A 12,579-nucleotide genomic window follows, 5' to 3' on the forward strand; every position below is an offset into this window, starting at 1 on the left:
ATTTATCTCACAGCTCAATTTGAATAATGAAAAACGACAATTTAAGTGATTGGTCCTTCTGTACAGTGACAGCGTGGTAAAAGATGACGTTCCGGGGAAGCCGATGGTTGGCGACACGTTGCAAACCCTGTCTGAAGGCTACCACAGAAAACCGAGCCATTTCACTTCAACATTCCTGCTCCAACATTAAAATCATATTACTTTTCATAATTTTACGTACCCAAATTAGAATAGTACTACAGGGGTGGCGTAGTGGAGTGCTCCTGAAATTTTTGCCATGACCTAAGGTTCTTTTACATGCACCGCAATGTAAGTACTTGGGCCTCAAACATCTCGCCTTCATAAAAACGCTGCTGCTTCAGTCGATATTCGATCCTGCGTTGATCACAAATTAATGAGACAGGTCAATGACCCCAGTGACATTATTCCATTTATCCCGCCCAATATTTATATCCGCGCCTCATCAGATGTTTTAAAACGATATAACTATATCCAGAAATGCCAAGGTTGAAATATTCAGCTAAGTTCACTTAACGACTCGAATAATTCATATCACCTGAATAATTCATATCACCGTAGCCAAGCTGTGGTTGTTGCGTTTTAGCTCTACCACCTGTTGCCTTTACCAAGTGTACCAGCATGTTGCCTGTACAATTTTTCTTTAATGTAAGCAAAGGAAATGTCATCGATTTAAATAAAAAGTGAGATAAATACGCATAATCGATCACACTGCATGAATTAAAACTTATTCTATGCTACGTCGCTTGAAACCAGCCTCAAGGTGACACGTGTAACTCTAGTTGCGAGAGAAGTCTCGGAGATAGCGCTGTGCGCTGGAAAGACATAAATACTTCCAGAAGCATAAGAAAAGAAGTCAGCAAGTTAGCTGTCGCTGAGAATACCCTCCCTCTTCCCCCTTTCTCACGCATTTATTAATCTCAAAGACAGCTACGTCGTAATGAACGTCAACGCGAGCGATTCTTTCGTGCGCCTGTCCGAAGAAGCGCAGTATTGTAATAGCCGTGGTAAACCATTACGCCGATCCGTCGTCTGTCCAGAAGACACGAGCCTGTGTGCAGTGGACAGCGAGAGAATGGCGTAATCGCCCCAGCCACCACTGAGGCGGAATAAACGAGAGAAATGGCCTATATTTCCGCTCGGCCATCCTCGCTCTGTCATATCTGTCGCCTGCTACGTCGTGTTTGTGCTTTCTGCCGTACTTCGGCCTCGACAATATCGGCTTAGTCCTTTACTTTTTTCTTCTTTTTTCCTTTTTTTGTCCCGTTGGTGCCGTCATCTCGTCTACCGAAGTTATTAACTGGAAGCATGCAGTCCTAAGGTTTTGTTTTTTTCCTGTCTTCTTTTGTTTCGTTTTTACGCGTCCAGAGTTAACAAGCCTATCGAGCGGAATGGATCTTCACGAAGCACACCACGCTGCAGAATTTTCTAGTTCGGGGCTCACGTTAACCCAATATCTGATTTTCATATGATAGTGCCATGCGCGAGCAAGATACGAAGCTCCGAGGCGAGATTTTTTCACCCACCTCGCTTCCGAGAACCATCAAGAGGGAAGGCACTCGCTCTTTCGTTGCCTTGTGTGCGGATGTTCTTTCTATCTCTTGCATTTCGTTGTAATTTACCGCTAAAGCTGCCGGATAAGACCGTGCTTTCATATTGCCGTCCGTTTTGCTGGTTGCAAGTGGATGCCATTCTATCGTTCTTTAATTCTTCTGTCAATAAACTAGAAGCTCGAAAACTTTAGTAGAGACAACCACTCGTAAATGTTCGTGCTTTGCGATGCTTGAACGATAGACGTTCCCTCTGTTCCTCTGGTCTATCGTCCGATCTATTGTTACGTGCACACATTTTGTAGTGTGACACTTCTGTTTTATGTACCTCCCGGCGCAACGTCACAACTTTTTTTTTCCCGGGGACTCTGTACGACTTTTGCGGAAATATTCGCTGTGCTTCTCCCTCTGCCCAGTCGCACGTTCCCTTCCTTCCCCATTTTATGCTGACGAAGAAGGTGTAAGCACCATTGCACTATATACGCTGGCTGACTATGTGTGCAGGTGAAATCTGGGATGAAGTAAATTACTGCGACCACTTTTTGCTTTCGGCAAGAGTAACTTTTGCACCGGAGTTGTTATGCTCGAGGTTGGTCATGTGTTGTTGATAGAAAATGTTCATCATTATTGACCTGTGTGCCCTGTTCTTGTTCTCTTCTTCATCTCTTCTTTTTCTGCTTCGCTCCTTGAGCACGTGCACTGAGAAAATAATGAAAATACGGAGAAAGAAAAAGGAAGAAAGAAATAGACAGAAAGAAATGGGAAAAGAGGAAATGATAGATGGCGGGAGAACGACAACCGCGAAATAAAGATAGAGGAATACAAAGACAGAGGAAAAGAAATTTTGAGAGATGAAAAGTAAGAACGACTGAAAGGATAAGGGAAATAGAGAGATAGAGAAAACAAGGATGAAACAAAAAAACGCGATAAAGAAAAGAGAGAAAGGAAAGCCATGGAATGCATGGAATAACAATAGCTGGAAAGGATACAGGTGAGAAGGTACAAGCCTAGCCATGCCAGTGCCAGTTAGGTGGTGCCCACCGTCTTCATGGTGAATTCTCTTTGTTGTTTTCTTCTTTTTTTGTATTTCTTTGCCTCTCACCCTAGCGCATGCTAGCAAACCAGATGTATTTGCGGTCAACGTCAGTTCCTGCCTTTCCCCATAGTATCTCAATCTCATGTTCTTTGAGTGTCATTCATGCTGCGTGATGCTGGCGCAGCGCCACGCTATTTGTGAAACCTTGTTGAACTGTGTCCGGGTTTAACCTGTCGGAGCGTCAACGCTTCGGTTGTTGCTGTTTTTAACTAGGATCGTCTAATTTACCGTTTATCTCGCCTATGTCTACTTTCACCTCTACGCACGTATTGTTGCTGTACGTAGGATGGCTTGAGTTTCGACAAGCCATTGCTGACAGATTCCAGAAAGTACTTCCGTCTAATGACATCCTTATTTACGTCACTTCGGTTCTATATTCTTGCTACTCAGTAATGTCTATAGATACAGCTGCTGATGTGTTGCAGTTATACTCAACAACTGGCGAAAGGAGCATACTTCAAGGTCAAGAAACCTGAAGGCCTTGCTACAAGAAATATTGCACATTTGCCCAATGTAATAACTTTGCAAATCGGACGTGCATCTGGTTTACCTCACACTCTTCCCTTGCTTGCTTTCTCTTTTTATCTAACTTTCACTCATTACCGATAAATTTCTTTTACTATCATATGTATCGTACATTCTGCTAATGTTGCTGGATACACTGCTTGAATAAAAACCAGAAGGTAATGAAGCCAAGTAAGGTATAGAGAATGTAGTATAGTACCGTTTGCATCCCATGGAGGCGGAAATGTTGTAGGCCCGTGTGTTCACACTTGGGTGCACGTTAAAAAACCTCAGGTGGTCGAAATTTTCGGAGCCCTCTACTACGGCGTCTCTCATAACCATATGGTGGTTTTGGGACTTCAAACCCCACATATCAATCAATTTGTACCATTGCAATATATTGTACTGTTTTTTTTAGCTTTAAGAATTTTTTTAGCTTTATTTGTGAGTGTAACTTCTTTATTTATGTGTGATGAACCTGTGTGGTTTTTATGTATGTTTTTTTAAATGCCAAAGCGGAGTCTTTCGAATAAAAAAAGTGCTTTGTAGTAATTGTGAAATAGCTCTAACGAAATTAAGCTGTACAAAAGAAAAACAACTTGCCTCCAAGCGGGGACCAAACTTGCAACATTCGGATCGTTACATGTTTGGTCGCTCCCAGCAACAAGTTGTCTTTTCGCCGACTTTTCTCTCTTCAGATTTCTACCACAGGTACTACAATACAGTTAAAACATTACAACTAACCTCCCGTATACCTGCCTTGACATCGTCAACTGCTGGTTTTCGTTATGGATATGTCAAAACAAAATAAACGGGTCCTCGAAATTGTCTTCTTTCTTAGATATTTTGGGGTAATTCGATTGCCTGTATGAAGTTTGAATTACACGGTTGCATGTTTTGATGCGTGCAGGATATCCCGGAGCACGGTAGGAGAGGTGGCGTGTGCTCATCATACATCACTGCTGGCTACAAAGTGCGGGAGTTCTTCGCCAGCGCCGCCATGATGCGACAGGGCTACCGCAAAACAGCCACAGCCACGCTCGCCTCGGCTCTGGTAGTGCTCCAGTGCGCCGCGGCGGTTTCAGCCTGGAGCATCGAAGATTATGGTGAGACATGTCACTGAAGATTCGTAGCTTTTACGTGAAGTCGTATAGTGCTGCTATGCAATATGACGCGAGCTGAATTCCCTCCAGGCCATGGCGGCCACATTTCGATGAGGATGAAACACAGAAACATCCACCTACTTACATTTCGACGACGGGTTGTCGAAGTTTATCCAGTGTCCATCACTATGGTGTAGTTCATATCATGGCGTGTATTTGGCACGTAGTAGGGTCAAGTTTAAAGATGTTTCGATTTCTAGCGTTGGTATCACTGTGTTTGAAGTATGATCAGCGGCGTCCGACATAATTACTGCAAGTCTGTGGAGAGTATCGCATCTCAAGCGGAACACTCTACGGATGTTCCTTTATATATATATATATATATATATATATATATATATATATATATATATATATATATATATATATATATATATATATAGCTTATGATGCCAGAGATCATTTGGGTGAAGAGCGTGCTCTCACAAAAGTCACGCGATATATCTCTACGTGTCTCTTCAGAAGTTTCTATATCGCGTGTTTTTTTTTCCTAAGAAGATAAGTCATAGACTAAAACAGGACTGCAGTAATATCCAGGCAACATTTTATAAGTTCTTGTGGCAGTAGACATCTGTTGTGTGGGAAATACGCTATTGAACGAAGTGAGAAACTAATTATTGTCATCTCTAAATGGAATATAACAGTCTCTAGTGAACAACAATTTGCTACAATTGCAAGCATATATTAGTACCAGCGTCGAAATCGTTAGATATTTATACGCGGATGCTCCAATTCTATTGGCGGGCAAGATAAGGCAAGAGGAACTTTCGCTTCTGCGTGAGATTGATGCAGGTCGGTAGTAACGATTATCGAAAGAATAAAACAGAGATGGACTGGGAGCATCAACGAACGCAACGCGGGAAAAAAAGGAAGACGAATAAAACATAGAAGAACAGCAGGCCAACAGAAAAATAGAACAAAAAAAGTGTAGGTATAATAGTGGGAAGAGAGCAGTGCGGAATAAAAAAAATGATGACGGAAAGAACTGGGAAGAAAGAAAATCAAAAATAAAGAAGTTGGAGAGAAAAGTGCGAAGCTGCCAACGAGACTGTCCAGAATGATTAAAAGCAGGTCACAATGCCAGCGACGGATGACAAGATAAACGAATGGGGACGGTGCCCGGGATAAAGGAACATTCATGGTCAATGCCGGACAGTAGGCGATGAACTGGAAACTTAGGCGGGCGCTAATGATAGGGCTCTGGTTCCACCAGGAAGTCGTCCACTGCGCACCTCTCGCTGGGCAGTCAATAAAATTACAATGCCGCAAAGTTGGCCCTAGAAGAAGTGGGCGATTCGCAGATTGCCAGAAAAAAGAAAGTAGACTGGCGAGTACAATGAGAGTGGTCCCTTTTTCTTTGTATTTTTTTGTCGCAAGCGTAGCCGGAGCGTCGAACAATGGCTTGACGAGGATGTAGGAAATAGACGGAGGGAGCTGAACGTCTGCAAAAGACGAAGAAACCGATGCGGAGTTGCGCTGAGCACAGTGACGAGTGGTAACGAAGGAATATAATAGCTGTTATTTGATATATTGAAAGTGTTTAACTTCACCTTGACCACTATGAGCCGTACGCATAGTGAAATTCGCCGCACTCTAGCCTATGACCACGATTCTTCACGGTCTGCGCGTAAACCTAAGTACACCATTGTCACCTTGAACTCTGATGCACTTAGCATCTCTATCTGAGGATAGACGGATATAATATAGCTACAGCATACCAAAGGACAAAAGAGGAAAAGGACAATGCACGCAAATGTAAGAATAATCAACCACGTATACATGATTACACAATCACAGAAGACTGTTTCAAATGTGAAAGGGACCGTTTGGCAAAGTTTTTCCGATTGGCGGCAGCAAGCATGCTTTCGTGCCAGAAAAAGCAATTATAATTTCAACTTGATGTTGAAAGTCGATAAAAAGTGACCACTAGCGTCCCCCAACAGCGAATGTGGTCAGTCTTGACAGTCTATTGATAGAACAAGAAATCCTCGCAGGAAGTCTTACTTAGTTTGCCTACAAACAAACACGTATTACTTAAAATTGTATTTTATGCATTTGAGGCTGTTTTAGGTTGCGCCAAAGTTTAATACTTGCCTTCCCCCCCCCCCCCTAACGCGTGCAAATAGCCGCCCGGTGGCGCTGCCGGTGGTGTACACCGTTCGCTTTGTTTGCAGGTCTGCCTGCAAGCGGTGGAGAAACGCAAGCACGGCGTCTGCCGCCGCTCATTAGAAAAAAAAAACGTGTGTGCGTGCCTAAAACGACCACTGAGGTATTTGTTTTATAATAACCAAACAATGATGAAGCCTGCGAAAACCGCATGTGGTTTCAGTTTTCGACTTTCACCGACATAGACTAGTGTTGTGGGCATTCATCCCACCAATGGAAGATGATATAACGCGGATGATATAATGATATAACGCTGCAAAGTTAGACACTTCGCATAATACGCCCTTTATTTCGACACAAAACAGGAGAACGATGAAGGACGGGAGACAGTCTTTTTAATTACGGCAAGCCTAAACGAAGAGACATTAAGCAAGGCGTATACTTACGAACCTGCGTTTGCGCGTTTGATTGTACTGGGACAAAAAAAGTTGTAGATATTTGTGTTAATTACGGCTCGCCGCCTCTGCGCACAATCGAAGCGACAAGCTTCTGTACCTTGCTCCGGACGAGTATAGAAATGGAAAAAGCGAAGGCGACTCATAGAAATTTGTGAGGGCTGCCTGCGAGTGTTCCTTTGATGTGGCTTTAAGAATGGACCATTGAAAGCTGCAAGCGAGGAGAGTGCTCCATGCCACTGTGTAGCGAGCGTTGGGACGAGTCTAGCATTTCCGAGTGGATCGTGGACTGGAAGGGCAGCGGTCATTGCAGATTCGTGCCACGGGTGAAAAGAGTTCCCCCGCTGCTTCCTCCTCTCTCTCTTTTTTTGTTTGCTTATTTTGCCATTTCATTCGCTTCAGGCGACGAAGACCGAATTCTCGCCGAGTGCGGAGCAGTTCATTTGCATAGCACTAGCACCGCAGCGCAGTTGCTTGGCGTTCGGTGTGGTTGGAATTTTCGAAAACAAAAAACAAAACAAAAAAGAACAGCAAGTTCAACTACAGGCTTTCCCGTGTTCCGACGTTCTAACAGAGGTGTACAGCTCATTCAAGAGACAGCATTACTTGGCGGTTCTGTTATCGTTTCGTTCGTTTCTGCTGTGCGTTCAGCATGACAGCCTCGGCTACGTCTCCGACCGTACGTGTCGGAATAGCGAGGACATTTGCAGACGCGCGGTGGTCCGAAATATTGGCGGCCGGAGCCGGCGAACACGCAGCGCCACTGAACTCGAATTCTCGTGTAGAACGTCAGATCGGCGAACGCATAGAGAAGCACCTCTATGCGCCGTATTGGACGTACCACCTGTGGTTTGATGTTTTCCTTTATCCTGTGCATTTTCGGTGCGTCAATTTTGCCAACTTTTCCGGCCCACGTCAGCACTCTATTCACTCTTTGATGCTGCGGAATTCTAATATGTACGAGCCGACTGTTAAGCTCGAGCTCGGCGCAGTACGAACTGATGCTCTTGGTCTTTCTCTCTTTTGGGCTGTTGGCATTTTATTTTTTTGTATGTTCCGCATTCCAAAGCTGCTGTCCCGCCCCGCGCTATCCTTCAAAAACGCGCACTCATTTGCCTGCCATGGCACACTCCAGCAGCCTCTGCCTGTCTTACACACACACATGTATGAACATCCCATAGGAGCCTGCAAGGAAGCAGAAGACGCTTTCATTTGCAGATTCCATCGTGGGCTGTGGTCTGAAAAGCATCTGCGAGATGTCGAGTTGTTCACACGAATGACCCAGAAAAAAGACAAAAATGTTGCCTTCGAAAACCCGCCAACCTCGTGAACTGGAGATTGGAGATCAAGTCTGGACCCGCCGGAGTGACTTTCTGTTCTTCTGGGTCAGCAATAATGCCACTTGCTGTTTATATTCTGTCTTTTCAGCTTTATGAAATCCCAGAGTACTTATTTTTAAAGCCGGGCAACATGCGCAACCCACGATATGCGCAGTATATGTTTAAGTGGCCCAGGTAGCACTTTTTTTCTCCCACTTATTCATAAATTCAAGCAGAATTTAAGAGGACATATCCCGCTCGTCGAAACGTTGGCTCATACGACACCCTGCGTCCACAAATTTTTTGCTAATTTCAAGTTAGTGCCTGAAGAAAGGAAGGAAGAACAAGAGAGAAGGAAGGGAGGTCAACTAGGCACATGCCCGATTCGCAACCCTACGCTGTGGGAAGGGTAAAGGGAGTGTCTGAAGCATTCCGAACACCCAACCGCCTTGAGTTTTGTATACGTGTCTGCTGTCATTCTGTACTCGGAATGATTTGATGTAGGTCGCCAAGATGGCTTCTTATACATTCGATTCTCGCTTGGTGGTGACGACGGCCAGTAGCGTGTTGCCATAGACGCCATAGTTGCTACTCTTCACCGAAAGGATACTTTGCAGGTTCATACACGCCAGCCCTAAGAGGCGGAGAGAGACAGCGATGAAAAGTAAAGGCATGGAGCTTAGCATAGTAATAGTGGTCTGCTATACCACGCAGGAGTGGGGAAGTAGACGTTTGCAAGAGAATGGAGGCTTAAAATAAAGAAAAAAAATTCATGGGCACACACAGGAGTTTCATAATGGCTCACATCTGCTATAGTAACCCTTAATTTGGTTTTATTTTATTCGCACACATATATAGCACTCTGCGGCCTCTCTCTCTCTCTCTCTCTCTCTTTAGAAAATAAAATATTTAGGCCGGAAGAAACTCGAGGCGTCATGCTCTTTAGAAACTAGTGGGGTTTTCATGTTGTTCTTTGCAGGCTCACACACAAGCAGCGCATTCTAAAATGCTACACGTAGCTCCGCTCACTACACCTATGTAACCATTGTAGCCTAACAGATTTACTTGCATTGTGATGTACTTACGTATTTGATGTGGCTGTTTTTGTTCCACCAATAATATCGCGTTATTTTTATCGTTATTTTCAGGGTTTGCATTTTGTATGAAGCCTTGTCGCCTGTATGCTCAGCACATTATTACGTCTTTAGCAACATCTAGGTAGTTGTGCTTCTGATCTGTTGAGACTCTCTAGGGAGTAAGCAACAGCTTTTTTGTTTTGTTTTTTTTTGCTTTGTTTCCCTGTTGTGCTTCTTTCTGATTGCTTATGTGGTGAAGTGTGACTTTTTCTTGTCATAAACACAGCCGTCAGGCAACTGGAGTGGCTAGTCCTGTCACAAGGAAAACAGACGACTCAGAGAACACTATACAATATCAACTGTCGCGTATGACGAGAACAGTGTTCACGAAAATAAACGTTCTGGCCCCTTTCTATGCAATACTTAACACCAAGAAAACGCCAGAATGTCGCACACTGTTTTTTGTCATTCCCAGTAAGTGAAGCTTGCTCAGAAGCCATCAACAAAAAATTACAACATATCCACGGAGTGAATAATTACGAGTGGGGTGAAGCGTCCGTCAGCCCGTCCGTGCTTCGATCCGTCTGTTCGTTCTTGCTTCCGTCCGTCCGTGTGACCATGCGTGCGTCAATCCATATGTCCATTCGTCTGTCCATGCGTCCGTCCGTGAGTCCGTCCATCCGTCTGTCCGTCCGTCCATGCGTCCGTACATGCGTCCACTAGTGAACACTCCAAGTACCGCCATCTCCCATCTCGCAACCACTGTGGCACATAGCCGTATAGAGCGGGTATGTGCCAGCGCTGGCTACATACGTACATACATACATACATACATACATACATACATACATACATACATACATACATACATACATACATACATACATACATACATACATACATACATACATACATACATACATACATACATACATACATACATACATACGGAGGAGGAGGAGGAGGAGGAGGAGGAGCGACAGACCCATGCCGTAAGGAGCTTCGCCCCTAAAGGTAATTTTCCTCGAGATATGTCCTCTAACCCAAAAGAGTGTTTCGTTTTTTTTTCTCCAACTACGCAGTTCTCTTCATGGATAATTCGATCGGGCTTCTTTCGCGGCCAGATGAAACTGCTGGCTGGACGCTGAAATTCATTTCATTCCCATCATCTGAGATTGCTGAGCAGCTTATCCAGTTGCCCGTAATATAATCAAACTTGAGTCCATCCTTGCATGCAGTTTTACGAGTAGGTGAAATTTAGTGAAGCTGAAAACTATTCTTCCGTTTCTGGTGTCGAGGAAAAAGAAGCAAAAGTAGAAATTTGCGTTACTTGTTTTTTGTTTTCTTGTTTTTTTGTGAATGGTTTGCAGAGTGCAGCTTCACCATTGACTCGACACGCTGTGAGAATATATTGCGTCTGTCATGTTCAATGTGCATGTGTTTTTTTAATGCGAAGCATTTCTTAACGAACTTCCGCGATTTTTAGCGTATCTATCTATCTATCTATCTATCTATCTATCTATCTATCTATCTATCTATCTATCTATCTATCTATCTATCTATCTATCTATCTATCTATCTATCTATCTATCTATCTATCTATCTATCTATCTATCTATCTATCTATCTATCTATCTATCTATCTATCTATCTATCTATCTATCTATCTACCTATCTTTCTATCTATCTATCTATCTATCTATCTATCTATCTATCTATTTATCTATCTATCTATCTATCTATCTATCTATCTATCTATCTATCTATCTATCTATCCATCCGCTTACGTTTGGGTGCTCTCGTAGTCACCCCTTGAACATGGCGTGAACTAAAATTAGCATGGGAGGGTAAGATGGTTTGACAAATATGACGCACTGGTCAAGACATGAATAATGTCATAATCCTGTCGCGCATGCCATCAGACACCTCCCGCCAGACAGTGGAACGGGCCCACGAACGAGTATGTGCCACTGGTATGCCAGTATGTGTCATAGGTGATTCACACTTAGTATCTATACCCAGGAACGACGAGAACACACATGGGTAATTTGAACGCGCGAGCGTTAAGAAATACTCGACATCGGTAGCGTTGACTCGACGAATGAAAAAAATAAATATCAGGGTCCCAGCTGGAATCAAATCCAAGCATTCTGCGTGGCAATGAAGCATTTTACCACAGAGCTACGCCAGGTCTCGGAACTACTTTTCAAATAGACACTAATCTTTGTGAAACGTCAATAGTGGTTGCAGTGCTGCCTACCCAATTTTATGAACATTGCATATGTACTCCTTTGATACAGCCGTCACGTCGGCTTAACGTCAATTGTGGTTAGTTTCCATGCGCTGAAGTTTATTTATGTGGCAGTGTCTAGTGCAGCATCCTCGCGAGCATCAGCGCTTCCTTTCAGCTTCTGGTGTTGCTACTACGCATGTTCCAGTTGGTATTGTTGCGCAAGTGCAAACATCTGCATATAAACATCTGCATATATAAACATCTGCAGCTCTGCAACATACGTATGTGTGTGCGACATTTGTACATATATTTAGCGTCACTTCCTGACGTGTCGCCCAATAAAAAAAATTGCAACATGGTCACCTTCTCTCCGCATGCTTCGCATAACGTCGATTTCCAGGTACGTGGGATCTGCCGATTTTTTTGCTGTATTTACTTTCACATTTTCATTACAGATTGAACCACACTTTCAGTACAGACTGAGACATATGATTTTCTTTATTTTATATTCCCTGCAAATAACATGAAAATGAAGTTGAGTTTGTAAGATATGCCAGCACTACGGTATTTTCCTGTATTTTTTCTCTCTGATGCTGCATAACGAAGTTACATTCACAAATAAATTGAACTGTTTTCAAGTTAACGTAGTATTTCATGATTGCTGAGTATAATGAAGAAAATGTATTTATCCCTAATTATCTGAACCATAACCTGTGCTATACGGAGTTATTTTTATTTCTCAAATACTTTTTATTGCTTTCTAAATATATACAACGAGAATTTTAGACAAGTATAAGAATGTATAAGCTTTTAAAATATCGAGCGGGAGCTCACAAGAGAAAGTTTATCGAATGATAATACATTTGACGAGCCATTACCAAAAGCGGGCCGCCACTGGCAGAAGCAGCCAAGAAAAGAAAACTGTTGTTACCCAGATGCTGATGTATTTTATCAGCTCAAAGAACACTTAAATAATTCATGATGCTACTGCTTCATACATGAACAATTTTGAAACATGAGGCGCTGTGACGAGAATGGATACAGGGAGGTACATAATTA

General features: G+C 43.1%; 1 protein-coding gene across 1 annotated transcript in view; it reads left to right on the forward strand.

Moving 5' to 3' along the window:
- Positions 1–12,579, forward strand: part of LOC142788281 (uncharacterized) — a 75,152-nt gene that overhangs the window by 13,087 nt on the left and 49,486 nt on the right. Inside the window, exon 3 of the mRNA XM_075884882.1 lies at positions 4,079–4,274. Coding sequence (XP_075740997.1) covers positions 4,079–4,274 — 196 coding nt within the window. The remainder of the gene's footprint in view (positions 1–4,078; positions 4,275–12,579) is intronic.

Source organism: Rhipicephalus microplus, unplaced genomic scaffold (assembly GCF_043290135.1).
Source record: "Rhipicephalus microplus isolate Deutch F79 unplaced genomic scaffold, USDA_Rmic scaffold_52, whole genome shotgun sequence".
Taxonomy (NCBI): Eukaryota; Metazoa; Arthropoda; class Arachnida; order Ixodida; family Ixodidae; genus Rhipicephalus; species Rhipicephalus microplus.